The sequence below is a fragment of the Vombatus ursinus genome, unplaced genomic scaffold, assembly GCF_900497805.2.
Source record: "Vombatus ursinus unplaced genomic scaffold, bare-nosed wombat genome assembly UNPS02015175.1, whole genome shotgun sequence".
Classification (NCBI taxonomy): domain Eukaryota; kingdom Metazoa; phylum Chordata; class Mammalia; order Diprotodontia; family Vombatidae; genus Vombatus; species Vombatus ursinus.
In genome coordinates, this window is record NW_020954953.1 from 20330438 (window position 1) to 20351792 (window position 21355).

Consider the following 21355-nt stretch of genomic DNA (forward strand, 5'->3'; position numbering starts at 1 on the left):
TACATGCTAGACCATAGTGACTCAGTGGAGTGCTATTATGCTTTACAGCATAAACAATACCTATCTGTAGATGTTTAAAAAGCAAGGCTCCCCCACCCCTACCCCTACAGGCTGGTGGGTGGTATTTATATAATATTTTATAGTTTCAGATTGCTTTTATTGCCTCCCCCCCCCAATTCCAGGGGATTCTCCTTATAGTTTTTAAAACATTGTTCCTTTCCAGAAGTATCTAATTGTGTACCATAATAAAGATACAATGAACTCTGACTCCTGGAAAAATGGGTTTAGTCAAAGCAGCCATGTTTCTCACTTTGCATCGTTTTACACCGGGACATTCTCCATCTCTAGGTTGTGGTTAGCTTCTTCTGAGGTGGAGTGTTTTGGAAAACCATGCCCCTCATAATGGGGAAATAACATCAGAGAAGATTGCCTTGGAGCAAGTCACCCTGCCTCCTCTTAGGACTTCCCAACCGGGAGATGTTGAGAGAATAAACGAGAAAATGTATTAAATCATTTTGACTTCCGTAGAAAAGAGACCTGTTTCATAAGATTGTGTTATTGCTGCTTTTTCCAAAAGTGGGTTTGCCCTGACAATGAGAGATTTAGAGGAGAAAGGAACCTTAGAAGTCAGTTGCCTCATTTTTTTTTAAAGATGAAGATAGCATCTTCCTTCGTAGGTCTTTTGTAGTTAAGTTGGGTATTTATAATAATCAACATCACTCAGAAGTGTTCTTGAACTTTCCCACTTCAAGTCCAACATTTGATCCCCTATGCCACCTAGCTGCTAAATTTTTCCTGTGACAATACTAGAGTTGGCTGGTTCTCTCTTCTACTCTGGCCTTTTAGAGATGGGATCTCAGCTCAGTCTTCACCAAACACAAAAGATTTGGGAAATGATCTCATTAAGCTCCTCTCTTTTCCTATTTAAAACATTTCAAAGAAAGTCCTTGCTATGGCTCAGGGGAGTCATAACATCACCTTCCTTGATGTCGTGGTCCTCTTTGAGAAAGAAGGACAAACAGCTATCTGTGAGTAGTAGTAGCTGCCCCACTGGGGACCCAACTGACCAGTTCCAGTTGGGCAACACAGCTCCTCCCTCCCTTCTTTCTTTTCTTCCTTCCCTCCCTCCTTCTTTCTTTACCTCTCCCTCTGTCCACATAGGGAATCATACCCTTATCTGTGGGTGGGTGCTGTGCGCAAAGAAATGTAACTTTTGATCGCTGAAACTTTGCAAGATATTTTGGGGTTTATAGGTTAGATTTCTTTTAGATTTCTTTCTTTCTTTTTTTATTTTAAGGCAATTGGGGTTAAGTGACTTGCCCAGAGTCACACAGCTAGTAAGTGTCAAGTGTTTAGTCAGAGGCCAGATTTGAACTTAGGTCCTCCTAACTTCAGGGCCAGTGCTCTAACCACTGCGCAACCTAGCTGCCCCCTCTTTCTTTCTTTTCTTTTTTTTTTTAAAGGACCATTCCTTAAACCTAAATCACTCTGGCTTTCATTGATTGGGCCAACAATAGGTCCCAGCCCAAGCTTCATCTGGTCATTGTCTGGACTCCATTGGCTCATTGTGTGTGTAAATAGCAGTTGTTTCTTTTTTGGCCAGAAACCCTGAGGGTCTTCCCTTCCCAGATTGATTTTTTTTTTTTTTTTTGACTAGGTAAAGGAGGCCATTCTTTGCTTCTTTTCTTACCTGGCCTTTATCACTGAATGGACATTGCCTTAGTCAAAATGACTCCTGGGAAAGACCTAAGCTTAAAAGGGCAAGGTCTCCCACTGCCTCTGGGGCAATCTCCAGTCATCTTGATCTATATCTTACCTCTGGAACCAGATGATGACTCAGGAGGAGAAAGTGAGGGTGGTGACTTTGCACAGCCCTCCCTCACTTAAATCCAATTCACTTGCAAGTCAGATGGGTTTTCTGTGAACCCACCTACATTCCTAGACAGATACCAAAAGAAGTTATCTTCGGTAATATTTGAAATTCTATTTCCAATATTGAACCCCAAGCTTGAAGCTTGTTTTGCCAAGGGTGGTGATACTGTTATTATCATCACTTCCATGTCCACCTTTGAATCTTAGATCCAAGAGATCTGCAACAGCATGAATCCCTTTATGTTCAGGAATTGCAATGATCAAAGAGTACTGGTTTTTTTTGTTTTGTTTTTTTTTTAATGTAAAAATCTTCCTCTTTCACAGCTTTGAGAAGGGGGGAAGTCTGGGTCACTTTATGAACATCTCATCAAACATTTTATTAATCTTTTTTTAAAAAACATCAAAACTTTTTCAGTTTTTTTCAATTTCTAGAAAATAAAAAAGCAAATTCTCAGGGGGGAAGAGAGAGTAACTTCCCAATCAAAAAAGTTTTCCCTTTTTTTCCTGGGCATTTACATTTTCTAGGAATTTATGGACATAAATATAAATTAAATGTAAACCCTCTTACTATTCCTGCTTCTATCTTTTAAAATATTTAATTGTGTAGCATGAGTTTTCATCTCCTTGTGGTTTTCAAGAGTTTTTCACATTAAGTGAGCCATATTGTAATTTTACTTATTCTGGGCAATCTCAGGTTCTTAATGGCCTTTAATACATTTAGATTTTTTTTACTTGGCTAGGCAATATGGTTAAGTGACTTGTCCAGGGTCACACAACTAGTGTCAAGTGTCTGAAGCTGGATTTGAACTCAGGTTCTCCTGACTCCAGGGCCAGTGCTGCACCTACATTTAGATATTTTGATAAATACTTGTTCCTTGCTTCTCTAATTTGCTAATGATGCCATCTTTTATATCTAAGTAAAGTATCCATTTGGAACTCTATATGTAGTTTAAAGTGTTTTCTAAACCTAAATTCTGCCAGACTACTTTACAGTTTTCCTAGCAATTTTTGTCAAATAGACCCTAGATGGGGCAGCTAGGTGGCGCAGTGGATAGAGCACCGGCCCTGGAGTCAGGAGGACCTGAGTTCAAATCCAGCCTCAGACACTTGACACTGTCATTGTGTGACCCTGGGCAAGTCACTTAATTCCATTGTCTAGCCAAAAAAAAAAAATAGACCCCAGATGGGGTCTTTGGGTTTATCAAGCATTAGACTACTAGGTTTTTTCCTTCCTCTAAATTTTAAACAATACAAAATCATTTCTCTAATCTTTTCCTCCATTTTTCAAATAATATGAAATCATTTTGATGAATACTGCTTTGCAGTATAGTTTGAAATCTGTTACCACTAAAACCCTTTCCTTCCTATATATTTTCATTATTTCCCTTGAGATTCTTGACCTTTAGTTCCTTCAAGTGAATTTTATTATTTTTTCGTAACTCAAAAATAATCCTTTGTTAATTTCATTTGTATGGAACTGAATAAGTAAATCAATTGAGATAGCACTATCATTTTTATTATATAGACTCAGCATACCCACAAGCAATTAGTATGTTTGCAGTTATTGAGGTCTGTGTTTATTTTCTTAAACAGTGTTCTGAAGTTGTATTTATCTGTCTGACTGCTCCTCCTGCATCTCCATTTCTGATTGTTGTTCAGTCATTCTGACGTGTGTGACTCTTTGTGACCCCGTATGGGGTCTTCTTGGCAAAGGTACTGGAAGTGGTTTGCCATTTCCTTCTCCAGTGGATTAAGGCAAACACAGGTCAGTTAAGTGACTTGCCCAGGGTCACACAGGTAGTAAGTGTCTGAGGCTGGATTTGAACTCAGGTCTTCCTGAGTCCAGGCCCAGCACTCTGTTCACTAAGACATCTAACTGCCTTCTTTGCTAGACTACCCTCCCTATCACATACCCTATCTGTGGGTCTTTCCTAGAGCTGTCCTGAGTCCTCTTCTCTTTTCACTTCTCTCCTCTATGATGTCATGAGCTCTCATGGATGTACTTATCACCTCTATGCAGATGGCTGACAGATCTATGTGTCCCTCAGCTTCAGTCTTTCTCCTGAATTTCAGTCTCTAATATCAACTGTCTATTGAATATTTAAAAATGGCTATCCCAGAGACAGCTCAAACCAAACACATTGAAAATAAAACTCATTATCTTTCTCCCTAACTCACCAAAATTTTGGTCAAATGTACCACCTTCTTCCAGTATCCTAGATTTGTAACCTTAGCTCCTTTCTTTCCCTCCTCCCATATATCTAAGCAGTTGTTAAATTTTGTCATTTCTCCCTCCACATCATCTTTTCACCTGTGCCACCTTCTCTCTATTCACAAACAATATCACCTTAGTTCAGGACCTCATGACCTTTCACCAAGACTATTGAAATGGTCACCTGATTGATCTCCCTGCCTCAAGTCTCTCTCCATTCCAATCAAGCGTCTACACAAATGCCATGGTGACTTTCCTTAAGCAGTCATCCAACCATGTCACTCTCATAGCCAATAAACTCTAGTGGCTTTCTATTGCATCTAGGATGAAATTTAGACTCTTCAGTTAAGTTTTTAAAACCTTTCATGACCTGGTCCCAACCTACCTTACCATTCTTAGTTTATATTAATCCCATTCCCATATTCTATAATTCAGTCAAATTGACCTTCTTTCTAGTTCTCATACATAATACTCTATCTCCTATCTTCAGGAATTTACGCTAACTGTCCTCCATGCCTGGAAGGCCCTTCTTTATAACCTGTCCTCATAGAGTCCATTTATTTCTTCAAGAGACAGTCTAATCAGGGGCAGCTAGGTGGTGCAGTGGATAGAGCACCGGCCCTGAAGTCAGGAGGACCTGAGTTCAAATCCAGCCTCAGACCAAACGCTTGACACTTACTAGCTGTGTGACCCTGGGCAAGTCACTTAACCCCAATTGCCTTAAAAAAAAAAAAGCAAGAGACAGTCTGATCACCATCTTAGATATGAAGCTTTCCTTCCTCTCCTCAACTGCTATTTGGTTTTTCTAGGACGGCCACAAAAGTTCTCTTTTGTTTACCAATAAGAAAAGCTGAATGAGAGCATTTCTGCATCCCTATATTCCTAGCTGAGAAAGGGCAGTAGTCTTCAATTTGTCAGGCAACTTGATGATACAGTGGAGATAGCGACGAGACTGGGGTCAGGAAGACTCATCTTCCTGAGTTCAAATCCAGCCTTAGACACTTACTAGCTGCATGACCTTGGGCAAGTCACTAATCCTGTTTGCCTCAGTTTCCTCATCTGTAAAGTAAACTGGAGAAGTAATAGCAAACCACTCCAATATCTTTGCCAAGAAAACCCCAAATGGGGTTACAAAGAGTCAAAAATGACCAAATAACTTCATTTTGTGCAATCAGGTTGTTGTCAGCCAAGAAGGAGCATCGAATAAGAAAAGGTCCTAAAGATGCATTCCTTTCAACTTGTCTTCTAGAGAGTTGCACATTTGTTACCAATTGCAAAGGCAACACTAGTTCTGGTTTTTTTTTTAATAAAAAATTTTAAATGTTTTTAGTTAACAAAAATTGATTTTCTCTCTTCATCCTCTACTATTGAAAAAGCAAAATTCTTGTAATACATATCCCCAATTTTTTAAGTATGCCATACTCCATCAGGACTGTCTTATACCCATTCAGCTATCATTTTTGCCGTTCAGTTATTCTTCCTATTCTATTAGGAAACCACAGTATTGTAGGTTTCTAGTTTAACAATAATACCACTTTTGAATTAAAAAAAAAACAACTAAACACCTTCCTTCTTCCCCCATAGCAATTGTCCTTAATAGGTTGTTAAAGCAAGGGTGGATCAAATGCAGGCATCTTATTAGTAACAATAAGACTTCACAAGCTAATTTTCCTTCCTTGGTGGTAGGTGTTTTCCACTTTTGATTTATTTAAAAAGCTAGGTAACTTGAGTATCACTCCAGAGGCTAAGGAATACCCTGGCTAGAGCACTTGGCCTTGAATCAGGAAGACCTGAGTTCAAATCCTTTCTCAGGCATTTTCATTGGTGTAACCCTGGACATGTCACTTAACTTCTGCCTCAGTTTCCTCAACTGTAAAGTGGGAAAGAATAATAGGATCTGCCTCCTAGTGTTGTGAGGACCAAATGAGATAGTATTTGTAAAGTACTTTGCAAACCTTAAAGTACTACATAAATTCTAGCTTTCGTCTTTATTATTATTGTGTATTTAGGTATTACCATTCATAGTTAGAATCTCTGCTTCAATGAAACAATGCACATAGCTACATACCCATATCTCTGCAAAAGGAGTCGTGAGTGACCAAAACCCAAAATATAGAACTCACTGTCAATCAGATAAACAGCTCAAACTATCCATTTCAGATCCATCAACAATATCTTCCAACCCAGGGTACTTGACCCCAGCTTTCTATACCATGCTCACTTCTGTGTCCCCAGTGGATGGTTTTCCCATGTACCTTAACCCATCTTGTAAATGTTATTCCTGTTCATCCCTGTTCTGGATTTCATTTCTTCCCATTTCCTCTGATACCAACATAGCCTCCATCCTCAGACTGTACCTTTCAGATACTTTATTGAAAAGTAATTTCACCTGGCCAACTTCTTACAGGCCTGAACTTTATCTACCCAGGATCTTCATGAAGGGCTCAGTAGCCATCTTGTTCTGGTGGTTGTGATAGTCAAAGGCCACCGCTTTCTGTAGGAAAAATGTAGGGTCTTCTTTGGTCCCTCTCATCTCTGCCTCCTGGCTTCCCTGACTTCCTTCAAGTCTCAGATAACATCACACCTTCTACAAGAAGCCTTTCCCAATCCCCTTTAATGCTAATGTCTTCCCTCTTTTGATTATCTCCAATTCATCCTGTCAGTATGTTGCCTGTACATAGTGGTTTGCATGTTGTCTCATTAGACATTAGTCCCATTAGACTGTAAACTCCTTAGGGCAGGGACTGTCTTTTGCGTTTCTTTGTTTTCCCAGCTCTTAGCATAAACCCTAACACAGAGTAGACACTTAATGTTTATTGAATGACTGTTCTGTAGGCCTACCTAGCTCTGACTTGTATATGCAGCTTTTGTGGGGTAGGGACTATCATGAAATAAAACCTCAATGGCAATGATTTATGTTCTTGGCTTTCCCCTTTTGTTTTCTCCCATGCTCCCAAAATTTTTTTAAAAAGCATCACAGAGCATGTGCACAAGTCGCCTGCCTTCTTGGCCCAAATCTGAACATTTCTGGGATGTCCCAACCAACTAGCCAAAGTGTTGTTTGTGTTGGAAAGAATCAAAAGTCAAATGAACTTCTGTCTTCACTGATATCATGATTGAAAACAGCTCACTTCTGGGTCCAGGAGGTTGTTGGCAGGGAGTTTGGGATGGCATGAGGGGGCTTTGACAGCTCCCTATATGCTGAAAAGCACAGTAAGAATAATGAGGGCCAACTGTTGGTTATTGCCACCTCCTGCATTAGCTACTCAGACTGACAGAAAGAGGTTAGCATCCCACCTTCAAATGCTAAATATGGGGAACCAGTTCTGAGCACATCTGACCTCGGTGGAACATTCCTGTTTCTTGTCTTGAGATCGTATAGCATAAGATCACAGTTAAAGTAGAAACTTACTGATGATCTAGTTCAACGCCACCCACCCTCCATTTTTAAAATTAAAAAATGGAAGCTAGGTATGGTCGCGCCACCTATAATCCGATCTATCTAGGAGGCTGAAGCGGAAGGTAGGAGGCTACTCTTGGACTCAGTAGTTGTAAGCTACAGTACGCGTATCAGTAGGGTGAACCCTCAGCGATGGATGAGCTTCCAGATTACCTAAGGAGGGAGTGAACTGGCCCAGATCAAAAACAAAGCAAGTCAAAGCTCTCTAGTTGATCAGTAAACCTCTTCACCTCTAGCCTGAGTGAGATGAGGAGACCCAGTCTTTGGAGAAGATCCACTTTTCTCTTCTTCACATCACTCTACCTCTACTGTTGCCATATTGTGCAGTTCCTTGTGTTTTCAAGGACCTTCAGTTTGCAAGGGAAATGGGGAACCTAGTGGTTTAACCCAAACACCAGTTTTCTCTACTGAGAGCTTGGTTAACCAGCCAATTCTTTTTTTGTCTCTAGTACTGAAACTGTCTCATCACTCATTCACTCACCTGGACTCCTATGAGTCCAGGCCTGGTATATTCCAGGGCCTTTAAGAGCCTCATATCCTATATTCTGACTCCATAAGAAAATGTTTCTGTACAGCCTAAGCTATATTAGTGGTAATAGAAATGACTGACAGCGAACCTATCTGGCTTGTAACTCATGAAATCTGTCTTTTATAGATTCCCAATAAAAAAAAACAAAACACAAAAATCCTTACCTTCAATATCACCAGCTCACCTTTGTCCCTACCTGGTCTTCAGGCCTACTGACTTATTCATTCTGGTATTTGGAACTGACTACCTTTCTCTCTCCAGACACTTACAGCTGGTAGCCATGTTGACCTCGAAGCCATTGTCTCGGTTGCCCATGCCAAATGTGATGAGTACCACTATGTCTTTTTTTTTTCTTTCTTTTGACCCTGTCCCTCCTCAGAAGTATTTGCTTCTGATTACTCCCTTTCCCAATATGCCTTCCTCTCTATCATCCCCCTTCTCCCTTGTCCCCTTCCCCCCCCCCCCATTTTCCTGTAGGGTAAGACAGATTTTCACACCCAATTGAGTGTGTATGTTATTCCCTCCTTAAGTCAAATCCTATGAGAATAAGATTCACTCATTCCCTCTCACCTTCCCCCGTTTCCCCTCCATTGTAAGAGCCTTTTCCTTTCTGTTCTTTTTTTTTTGTGGTATAATTTACCCCGTTCTACCTCTCCCTTTCTCCTTCTCTTAGTATATTCCTCTCTCACCCCTTAATTTTATTCTCCAGATATGATCCCTTCATTTTCAACTCACCCTGTGCCCTCTATCTATCTATCTATATCTATATATACACACATATAATTTTTTCCCCTCCAACTACCCTAATACTGACAAAGGTCTCATGAGTTACAAATATCATCTTTCCATGCAGGAATGTAAACAGTTCAACCTTAGTAAGTCTCTTATGATTTTCTCTTTCCTGTTTACCTCTTCATGTTCCACTTGAGTCTTGTATTTGAAAGTCAAATTTTCTATTCAACTCTGGTCTTTTTATCAAGAATGCTTGAAAGTCCTCTATTTTACTGAATGACCATTTTTTCCCCTGCAGGATTATACTCAGTTTTGCTGGGTAGGTGATTCTTGGTTGTAATCCTATCTCCTTTACCCTCTGGAATATTATATTCCATGCCCTGCGGTCCCTTAATGTAGAAGCAGCTAAATCTTGGGTTATCCTGATTATGTTTCCACAATGCTTGAATTGTTTCTTTCTGGCTGCTTGTAATATTTTCTCCTTGACCTGGGAACTCTGGAATTTGGCTACAATATTCCTAGGAGTTTTCCTTTGGGGATCTCTTTCAGGAGGAGATCGATGGATTCTTTCAATTTCTATTTTGCCCTCTGGTTTTAAAATATCAGGACAGTTTGAAAGATGATATCTAGGCTCTTTTTTTGATCATGGCTTTCAGATAGTCCAATAATTTTTAAATTCTCTCTCCTGGATTTATTTTCCAGGTCAGTTGTTTTTCCAGTGAGATATTTCACATTGTTTTCTAATTTTTCATTCTTTTGGATTTGTTTTACAGTGTCTTGATTTCCCATAAAGTCACTAGCTTCTAATTGCTCTATTCTAATTTTTAAGGAAGTATTTTCTTCAGTAAGCTTTTGTACTTCCTTTTCCATTTGGCCAGTTTTGCTTTTTAGGGCATTCTTCTCCTCATTGGCTTTTTGGACCTCTTTTGCCATTTGGGTTAGGCTATTTTTTAGGGTGTTATTTTCTTCAGTATTTTTTTGGATCTCCTTTAGCAAGCTGTTGACTTGTTTTTCATGATTTTCTTGCATCACTCTCAGTTTTTCCTCTACTTCTCTTACTTGCTTCTCAAAGTCCCTTTTGAGCTCTTCCAAGGCCTGGGACTGATTCATATTCTTCTTGGAGGCTTTGGATGTAGGAGCTTTGGCTTCGTTGTCTTTTTTGGATTGTATATTTTGATCTTCTTTGTCACCAAAGTAAGATAATATAGTCTGACTCTTTTTGCGCTGCTTACTCATGATTCCAGCCAATTACTTGAGTTTTAAACTCTTTGTTAAGGTAAAAGTCTGCTTCCAATGTGGGGAATGTACTGTCCCAAGTTTCGGGGGTTTGTACAGCTGTTTTCAGAGGTACTTCTAGGGACCTGTAAATTTTCAGTTCTTCCAAGGTGCTATGATAAGGGGCAAGGTGTTTTCTCTCCACCGCTGCAAGAAGCTTCACCACGCCAGCACTCCTCCTCGTCCCAGGACCGCCCCTCAGAACTGTGACCCAGATCCAAGCACAGGCAAAGCAAGAGATTCCTGCCTCAGCACTGGCAAAGAGATCCCTATAATCCCCCTCTGATCAACTACTTGATTCCCCCTCAGTCTGTGGGCCAGAAGCTCAGGGAACAGCCACAGCCCCTGGGGTGGCTGAGACCTAGCTCCTTCTCTCACCGCAGTCACAGACTTTTCCCACTGACCGTCCAAGTTGTCTTTGGCATTTATGGGTTGAGAAGTCTGGAAACCCCCACAGCTGCCCACGATTCAGTCCTCTGAGGCCTGCTCCAGGGTCGCTGTGGCCTGTGCACCCACGCCAAACTGCCCTCCTCTCCCCACCTGGCGCGATATACCTTTAAGATCAGCCATCCAGGCTGTCTTTGGCTGGAAATTTGTTTCACTCCATCTTTTTGTGGATTATGCTGCTTTAGAATTTGTTTAGAGCCATTTTTTTAGGTATTTGGAGGGCTATGGGAGAGAGCTCAAGACAGTCACTGCTTTCCCTCTGCCATCTTGGCTCTGCCCCCCCATTATCCGAGTACTACTATGTCTTTAGTGTCATCAAAAGTCATCCTCAGCTTCTCCAGTGCACTGACATTTGTGTCACTAGTTCAGTCCCAAGGTTCCCATCCTCATTGGCCTAAGACCTAAACTCTACCAAAACTCTTGTCAAATGAGGTCCAGCTGCCTCCTATTCTTCATGGGGCACTGATATTATTTTTTAAAATTTGTCTGTTCATAATTACATGAAGCAACTAGGTGACATAGTGAATAGAGTTCTGAACTTCAAGTCAGGAAGACTTTAAATCTTAGCTCAGACACTTATTAGCTGTGTGACTATGGGCAAGTCACAACCTCTCTGAGCCTCAGTTTCTTCATCTATAAGTAAGGATAATAATAGCACAAACTTAAACTGCTCTGAGGTTCAAATGACATAATATATTTAAGTGCTAATAATGGTAACCAACATTAATGTGTTATTATTTAATTATGATTATTACTGTGTCATTAATACCATCATAATCAGAGAACTATACCATTTCCCCACATTGCTGATCTCTTGAGTCATTTGGTACAGGTCACCATTTTTTATAGATCTGGACAGCTACACAATACATCTTCTAAATCTTAACAGCCAGAACAAAAGGAAAGAGCATCCCAGCATCAGTTCAGCCAAGCCCTTTTCATTTTGTAATACCCACCAACACGTCCCAGCATTTTTAACCATTGTTTTCCAGTTTCCCCTGGATCATAGTGTGGTGATGACATTTTAATTTACTCACAAGTTTCCAAGCACCTGATCTGCTCAGTCCAGACCCATCTTCACAAGCACCATCTCTATGTGCAGTGAGAAAAATAATCCATTTTATAAGACAGAAAGCAGAATTTCTTAAGACACTTGTCAGTCAACAGAAAAGCAAATTGGAGCCCCAGAAAATGGATGTAGTTCTTTCATGAAAGACTCCCAAGAACTGTGGGTTATTATTGGAATTCATCACTCAACCTTGACAGCTCCCTCACAGATATACTGAAGAACCCCTAAGATACAGTAATAGCTGGAAGGGGTAATAGGGTGTTTATTTGTTTGTTGGGCAACTAGGTGGTGTAATGGATAGAGCACTGGACTTAGAATCAAAAAGACCTGAGTTCAAATTTGTCCTCAGATGCTTACTAGCTATGTGATACTGGCCAAGTCATTAACCTCTCTCTGTTTCAGTATCTTCATCTATAAAATAGGGATAATAACATACCTCCCAAGATTATTAAAAGGATCAAATAAGATAATATTTGTAAAGTGCTTTGCATACTTGAAAACATTATTCAAATGCTAACTACTATTAATAGTAATTATTTGTTTGTTACTAAGCATAATGTTAGAGCAGATGAAGCAAATAAAAAGGGAGAAAATGAAAGCTAGAGTAGAAAGTGTTGATCAAGCAAGAGCATGAAGGAGATAGAAGAGAATGTGCTCAGAGGCACAGATAGAGAAGAGTTAGTCTTGCCAGTGAGCAAGGATATCATTGAGATGTGGAGGAGGGGAAATGAAGGTACTCATGGTAGGTAGCCTCAGTGTTCTCAATGATGTAATATTTGTAAAGTGGTTAGCACTACATGCTTGGCATGTAGTAAGTACTATAGAAATGCTTATTCCCTTCTCTTCCCCTTCAATGAGGTAGAAGGCAAGGTTATCTGCTGAGACAGTTAGGTGGGAAATGAGTCTGGGGCTTGGGAAGAAAGTTTACAATAGACGGTATGGGGAAGGCAACTTGGGTCAACAAGAGAAAAATCCAAATATTGTCACGCAGCAGTCAGGCGGCATAAATTTATAGTAGCTCCTGCTGGTGTGGTTTCTTCAGCAACACTCAAGAATAGAAGCAATGAAAACATATCTGAGAGTTAGCCAGAAAGAAGAGTTGACAAGGCAGAAACAACAATAGGTCAGGGGTGAAGAATTCAAGGGCAGAGAAAAAGGCTTATTGAAGTGGCTCACCATAGAATTAATTCTGTGAGTGGAGAGGTGAGATTCCAGAGCAAGGGGGAAGACATGGAAGGACAGGGGTGGATCAAAGGCTCAAAGATTGTAATAAGTTGAAGATCAGATACAGCTGGCAGTGTGTGGCAGCATTTAGGAAATTGCAGTCAGAGAGGAGAATTTCAAAGTTCAAAATCTAGGAAGTAGAGCAGTTTTGAGTGATGGGAATATCTAACGTGTGGGTGACTGAAGCTGGATAGAGGAGTTCATTAGAGTTGAGGAGGTTGATGAACTGTTGAAAGAGTCATCAATGTGATTATTGCCATCGAGAATGGCAGCAGAATATGGGCTGGAAAGGAAATCGATAAGCCAGGTATCTAAGTCATTGAGATAGGTGAGAGAGTATTCTAGAAGGGATTATCTGGAAGCAACAAGGATCAAGAGAAAGTGGTATACTGGAATATCATCAACATCAAATGAGGTGACATTTTTGAGTGAAAGCCAAGCAAAAATGTGGAATCAGGAGGAAGAAGCAAGGAGTATAGTTTCTTCTCCCTATCAGTTGTGGCAATATATAAATATGGAAGGGATAGTGGGAAACTGTTGGGGTACAATTGAGGATAGCCTCCAGTAGGAAGTTCCTGTTTAGCCAAGGCTACAGGGAACAGTCAGATAAAGTTGAACATAGATTTGGTTAAGTCTTACAATATGGGCTAAAGCTCCTTGGGAAAGTTGTCAGATAGAGGAAATAGAGTTGGAATCTAGCCTTTGAGCAGACAGAATGTCTGGTAAAACCACAATTTCAGAGAACTGAAGATGAAGAATGCTTCCTACTTCTTGAGAGAGGGGTGATAGACTCAAAAAATGCAGAATGAGAGTCCTTTGGGCACACAGCTTTACTTGACTATGGATATTTGTTGTGAAGGTTTACTCTTTTTTGCCCCCCCCCTTTTTGTCCAATTGATGGAGGGGAGTGGGGGAGAGAAAAAAAGTAAATGCCTCTGCATTGGTTGGGGAAGGGGGAATTAAATATTTAAAATAGGTTGGTGAAAGAGTACGAGAAGCTACTTGGAGTGCAAGGCATGGCTAGTGGTAGTGCCATTGGCAATGGGGCTCCTAGATTTTTTCCTCTTAAGTCTTCATTTTGGTAAGTGTGAGTTATTTCCACATGTTTGTGTTTATTTAGGATCATGACTTATGGCTGCCTAGCCATAGCAAACACCAGAACAGAGGGATGGCATAAGGGTGACTCTATGTTTCAGGTCTAGCCTAAAGCCACCCATTCATTTGTCCTGGCTAAGCTTTCATCTCCTTTCTCCAACTTTAAGGGACAGATGCTTAGTTGGGGTGGGGAGATAGGCCCCAGTTCCTAAAAGACTTGAAAGAAGGAACCACCATCATTTCAGAAAGTAGCAAAGAACATGGCATCCTCAAAGGAAAGCCAGGTATCAGTTAATGCCATGAGGCAAAAATAGTATAACAGGAAAAAGTTTATAATGATGAATTTGTTTACAATAAGTTTGTGGTTCCAAAGGGCACCATGAAGGGGGCAGAGGAGGGTGAGGTCTGGGGAACTATAAGATTGAGCCAGATAAAGTTCAATAGACAGGCAAATGGAAAGTTGTCAGGGAAATGGGGCTTTCACCAAGAGCAGTGAGTTTTGATACCAGTAATTAGGGGAACAAAAGATTGGGAGGCAATTGGAGGGAGTTGGTACCCACAGGGCAAAGTTGTTTGGTTTATACTCAATTTTCCTGGTAAGGCTCTAGTCATTCTAATGGTTGCCATGATCCAAATATCCCCACAGGCATTCCAGCTAATATTGTATGTATAAAGGTATTACATGTAAAATAATATATATGACCCTTTGTAGGATCCTGTTGTAAAGTTAACCTGTGGCTCATGACATTAGCTGTTTCTTTATAGTGACGCCTCACATAGATGTATATAATGTGTGTGTGTGTGTGTGTATGTGCATATATATATATGTATATATATGCATATATATTTATTTGTATGAAAATAAAATGGGTACTGAATTTGGAAAAGAACCAGAAAAAAGAGATAAGTCATATGCCTAACGTTTTTCTTCCCCACCCACAGTGCAGGCTTCCTAAATGTGAGTGGGTGTGTTGCAATATCACTTTGAATAGATCAGCTGAATAGTAGAGAAAAGAAAAACACTGTGTCATTACTTGCAGAGGAAAAAATAAATCATAAATACATCAAAGATTTCATTTTAAATTGTCATGGTGACAAGAAAGCTCACATTTACTTTTAAAAACCCAAGAAAGACTCCTAGGGATAGGGAGCAGATTAGGGTCCTAGAGACTTATATTTTGAAGACAACCATTCACCATTGATCAAGAAGAAACATTTTTTGAGAAGGACCTACAAAGCTGGGGTAGGGAGAAATTAATGGGATAAGAAAGCAAAGAAGAAGCATATATTGAACACTTTTTTACCTTCAGATATTCCAGGTATACTCTGTCCGGGAATTTCCCTAATCCTAGCGAAGGATTCCCATGTAAACTACAGTTCTCCATCTATAGTATGGGAATGACATTGTAGGCACTATGAGAGGGGATACCCACTATAAGATCCTATATCCATTTGAGTATTGTTGATAGAAGATCCTTAAGTGAGAATTAACACATAAAATCAAAGAAGTCTTATTTTTTCCACCCTAAGTGTGATAAGAAATCCTATTAACATTTCTGAAGTGACAGTTTAATAAGAAGGCACATCTTTTTTTTTTCTTTTGAAAGATCATCTCAATCATGCATTTAAATTTAGACAAAAGGGTAATGTTGCTGTTGAAATCTCATGAAGCTAAATACTTCTCTAAAAGGTTAGTTTACAAATACCTATGATGTCATCATTTTGGTATATTGTTCAAAGGTTTGTTTTGGGGTTTTTTTCCCCTCAAGTAAAGAGACATTTTATTAATTGATTTCCATATTTTTTTTTCTGCCTCTTTCATTTCAGAACGGTTTGATCATCACTGTCCCTGGGTAGGCAACTGTGTGGGGAAAAGAAACTACAGATTTTTTTATATGTTTATTTTATCTCTGTCTTTTCTGACAGTCTTTATATTTGCATTCGTTATCACCCACGTCATTCTTCGTAAGTATGCTGGCAAAATCAGATTATGTATGTAATCATTTGCTTGACTTTGGTTTTCTGATTTATTTAGCTTTGATTTAATATTTTGATCATTCAGGGTTCTCTTTTTCTTCTTTTCCCTTCCTTCAGTTTCCGTTTTCCTCATTTCCAACCTGCCCCCACCTTTTGTTTTTCCTCACCTTTCCTTTTTTTTTCTTCCCTTCCCTCCCTCTTCCCCATTGCCCTCCTCAATCCTACCAAGAGTGGTTTCCAACTTAGTGACCAATTCAGTCTTTCCTTTACAGAGCTTGGTTCCTTGGGACCACCTACATAATTTTTACCTTTCAAAACACAGAAGTATCAAGTTACTTCAACTTTTTGTGGGTGGTTCTTTTAAGTGATAACCCCACACTTGACTCCAAAGGACCACACTTCAAATGCTGACAATTTAGTTGAGCTAGATTTTGCTGAGAGTTCCCTAAAAACAACAGTGTATTGTATATGACTGGACTGGGTTTCTTGGGTAATTTAACTTCTTTCCCTTTCTTTTTATATCTCTTTTCCTTTCAAATGTAGTTTGTTTAAAAATAAGGCTTAACTGACATATGCAGAGAGTTTGTCATAAATAAAAATTTTCTGATGTCATAGTAGGATATTTGACCCACTTATTGTCGAGTGAATGAGGTGACTGTGAGGAAAACACTCTAAGAGGGTTGGTTGCAATGATTTTGAGCTGACTTGGCTGAGGTTTAGGTTATCTATTCTCTCCCTGCTAAACCTGAGACCTCATTCTGAAGATCACTAGGAATTTCTTTTATCCCTTATTCTTGTCCTTTGCCTTGTCAGATAGTGATGAGAAGGGAGTTAATTGGCTTTGGGCTGTAAATTTAAGCCTTTAAAGATCCATTAGGGTTCCATTAGCAACATTAAAAGACTAACATTATTTCTTATCCGCATTCCTAAAGTGTAACCCACCCATTAGAAGGTATAGAGCATCTTGCTGGCATGCTTCCGGAGGAATCTGAAAATAGGCTTCCTCTTCTTTCATCGTAGCAGCTCTAAAACCTCAAATGGAGTTGCTAATGCTGAAGTTAGGCATCTAAGTTTTCTACTGCCCTTTTTTCATTTGGTTGGGTGGGAGGGGGGAAGGAGGAAGGAAAGGATCAGAGAAGAGGTATTTCTTAGGCATTATTCAGTATTTAAACATTACAGTAAATGTAATGTCCCAAATTTTAAGATATATTTCAAATAATAGTGCCAATATTCTAGAATTAAGATCCTTTCATCTGAATTTGGAACAGACTGGTTTGAAGCAAACTATGTACATGAAAACCATTGTACAGCCATTTATTCTTGGTGGGGGTCCATGAAGAAACTTAAGATCCAATTTGGAAGCCTCTAAATTATTCAGCTCCTTCAAATGGTGCAGACTATAGTTCCCCAGGGCCACCTTTTCTGCATGTTATCAGGGTTCCAGAATAGTTAGCACCACACAGAGCAAGAGAGAGAGAGTAAGGGTGGGAAAACCGAGAGTATCACGTAGTATTTTCAAAAGAAGTAACTACCCAACACAACTAACGGAAACGTACCAATAGCAGATTGCACTGATGCTAATCAGGATGATGCTTTTAAATGCTCCAAAATGCTTTCATGTCTATCTGATGGTGTTTAATGAGCTGACCCAATACTTTTAAAAGATTATTTACAAGGATATAAATCTTCCTCTGTCTTTCTGTGAATGTATCCCTCTCTCTCCATCCCCCCCACCTCCCTGTTACATAGTCAAACCCATACACACAGCTGCACACACTTGCATGTAAACACACACACACACACACACACACACACACACACACACACAAAACATGCACTCTCAAGCAGGAAGTTACAACCTAATCCTTGTTAACATAGTTGGGTTGGATTGTACAGTCTTCAAATGAAGATTTTTCAGTTAGTTTTCTTCAAATTTGCCTCAGTTATTAGCAGCCATTTTCACTTTTTGCTTTTATGCAACATTGATTTCTTAGGTATTTCTTAGGCATTATTCATCAGTCTTCCCATGGAAAAATTTTTTTAAAAAAGATAAAAATTTCTACCGATCTATTAGCCTGCAATACATCATAACATTTTCTTAGACAAAAGCATTTTGTCTAATGCTTTTTTCCTTCTCCCTACCTGCCCTTCCATAAACACATAGATCTATAAGAAAGAAAGAAAGTTGGGGCAGCTAGGTGGTACAGTGGATAGAGTACTGGCCCTTGGGTCAGAAGGACCTGAGTTCAATTCTGGCTTCAGACACTTGACACTTACTAGCTGTGAGACCCTCGGCAAGTCACTTAACCCCATTGCCTAGCAAAAAAGAAAGAAAGAAACCCTTTTGCCCAATTCCATCTTATCTATCATGTGGTCCTTGGAGGAAGGGGGGATGTCTTCATGTGATCACTATTCTGATCCCCAAATGCAGAAAACATTGGTAAGGGCCAATATCTTCTTGATTGCAGCTGATAAACCATCTGTCATGTCTGTCCACAGAATAAGAAAGGCTAGAGATAAAGTCAAAGGAAAGTAAAGAATATTGGTATCTTAAAAACATGTGTTACACTCATAGGACATAAATTTTTGAAAGCCCCAATTCTGGATTTCTAAGTAGAAAGATGAAATCTTTAGAAAAACAATCTCATTTATTTTCAGTAGGGTGAGGTAAGAAATAACATTTGTAGTGTCCTAATTTTGCATCATGACTGCCTTCCCTGCACTATCTTTCTTAAGACTTAAACTTCTTTTGGTCCTTGACTGTTAAGATTTGCATAAAAGCAAAGAAGTAGAGCTTTCTTTATCCTTGCTGGTCCATGGGGGCTGAGGCATTTTAACCATCAATTTTTCCATTGTTTGTTTCTTACACATTTCCTCACATCATTTCCCATCAACTCCCATTCACGCACAGAGCTACTCTTTGCTTCACAGGGATGTAGGATAGGTACAGGGAAGAGTGAATTATGAGTTAGCTGGAGAGTATGCAACTTTTCTGGTAGCTCCAGAATGAATTGTAGAACTGGGAAAGCAAACCTCCAATTGGTAGCTGTCCTATTACCTAAACTGACAGGAAGAATGACTGCTCACATTTTCACTGGGCCCCCTTTATAACCCAGCTCCAATTACACGGCTCGATTGCAAGGGAGCCCAGGTCCCCTAAAACATGACAGCAGATAAGCAAAAGCCTGCTGGAACCTAGTTAGCCAATAATATCAATGGTAGTTCTGCCCTACTGGCAACAACCAGTAAAAGAGATCCACTGGAAGACCTTTTTTTTTCCTTTTCTAAAAGCAAGGTAACATGTCAATGCATAAATAATAAAAATAATGTCCTCTGGTCAGATGAAATTTTATTCGGGCCCTTAAAGGAATTTTTTTTCTTTCTCTGATAGCTCATATTTTAAATGTATTATATCTAAAAGAATTAAGTTACAAACTCAGAGTTTGTGATCTTGTTTATGCTGGGGGCAGAAGTCTTTTATGAGGTAGCCCATTTTATAGGACTTCTAGGTTCAAAAGTTAACAGATTTTGAGAAAACAGCTTTTCATGACAGAGGGGAAAAAATAGTGTATGGTGTTTTGTTTTCATATTAAAATGGAGAAGAAAACAAAGGCGTAATCAGAACCGTAATTGATGAGGAAGTATGCAGACATCCATCTGCTCTGGCTCAGAAAATCTCCTGCAGATGTTAGGTCTGATTACGAGTCTTGCCATATTCTTGTTGAATAACTTTGAGCCGAATCTCAGTCTCATACAAGTAAACTGCATGCTATAGCACTTACAGAATAGAATTATCTAATTGATCTTTAGACATCTACCATTTTCATGCAGATGTCAATGCTCAACATGAACTACACTTTATTGGGGGTGGGAGGGGGTAGGGAGATTGCTTTGATGTTAAATCTTGGTTTCATTTCCACAGGTTCCCAGCAAACAGGTTTTCTGAATGCTCTCAAGGACAGTCCTGCAAGATATCCTTTCCATTTGACTTCTGATTTGCATTCATTTTGAAGATGTTAATATATTGTGTGTGCATGATGATTCCTTCATTCTCATTATTTCTTTCTGCCCCATCCCTGGCTTCATTTCCAAGAGATGGAATGCTCTAAGATTCTCTGTGGCCCAGGAAGACTTCCTTAGCCACAGATACTGCAGGTAGTATCCTCTGAAATCATCTTTGGACTCATAAAGTAACATACCTGATTTTTCCAGTCTTTAAATTAGAAGTGAGATTGCCATGAGCAGTGCCAAGTGTGAAAAACAACCACTGAGATGTGATAAACCATTGCAGTTTGGGCAAAAAAAAGTAAGATCAACGGTTCTACTTCTTACAATTTGATCAGGCAGGCAATCTGTCCACCATAGTTATTGCCTTCCCACTGTGGGAAAAGCCAGCGTAATTTCCTTTGTAGACTGGAAATCAATTGAACACAGAATGCAGAGTGGTGGTTGTAGACTGGATTCCTCTTGAGGGCAGGAGAGAAAAGTGAACTGTGAGTCATGATAGTATAGTATAATGAATAAAAGTCAGAAGACCTGGGTCTAGTCTTGCTCTATCCCTTACTGGGGACTGGACAAGTCACAGCCTTTCTGAGATTCTCCTGAAAGAAGGTGATAATAAGTCAAGTCCAATCAACTAAAAAAGCATTTTTAAGACCCTACTATGTGCCAGGTACTGTGCTGAGCTCTGAGAATACAAAGAAAAGCAAAAATAGAGGCATAATAGTATCTCTACTACCTACCTCACAAGTTTATAATGAGAATCAAATGAGATAATAGAAAGAGGAAGGGGAGCTTTGTAGACCATACCAATGCTACATAACTATAGATTATCATCATCATCTTTATCGTTAGTATGGCATTTAAAGGTAACATTTTTGCCCATGTGGGTAAATGAAGAACCAGTTTATTGGTTGTGCAGTTCTGCATAGACAGCATTCCGGGAAGACAATTCACACTCACTGTAATTTGGACCAACATGGGTGCTATCTTAACCCCCCAAAAACTACTCTAACCGATCCAGCAGACCCCTCTCGTGTGTTGGGCAATAATGATCTAAGGAAGATAATTCTACAGGTACAGTTATTTTAATTTCTTGAAAGGAAAGAGCAAATCCAAACCAAGAAAGGGTAAATGTAACTAGCTGATTTGAACTTGAACCCTTCATTTTTGTCTCTTAGAAATGATCGTCATCTTATAATGAACAATTTTGAAAGAATAAAATAACTTAATATGGTGATAGAGAGGCAGTCTTATATAAAGAGTAAAGATGTTCTTGAAGCCAGGAAGACCCAAGTTCCAGTCTTTTCTCTTCTAGATTGACTATGTGACTCCAGGCAAGTCTTTTAACCTCTCAGTATTCTAGGTAACTCTCTAAGATTATTAATTCCAGAGAAGATGATGACCTTCATTGGTGAAGGGAGGTTACTCATCTGGGAGTTCCTTCTATCAATGAAATCACAG

At 39.5% G+C, this 21355-nt stretch overlaps 1 protein-coding gene across 4 annotated transcripts in view; it reads left to right on the forward strand.

Moving 5' to 3' along the window:
- LOC114031455 (probable palmitoyltransferase ZDHHC14) overlaps positions 1-21355 on the forward strand; it is a 326338-nt gene that overhangs the window by 255525 nt on the left and 49458 nt on the right. For all 4 annotated transcript variants that reach the window (XM_027846515.1, XM_027846517.1, XM_027846516.1 and 1 more), the window contains exons 4-5: positions 15743-15880; positions 19815-19863. In XM_027846515.1, coding sequence (XP_027702316.1) covers positions 15743-15880; positions 19815-19863 — 187 coding nt within the window. The remainder of the gene's footprint in view (positions 1-15742; positions 15881-19814; positions 19864-21355) is intronic.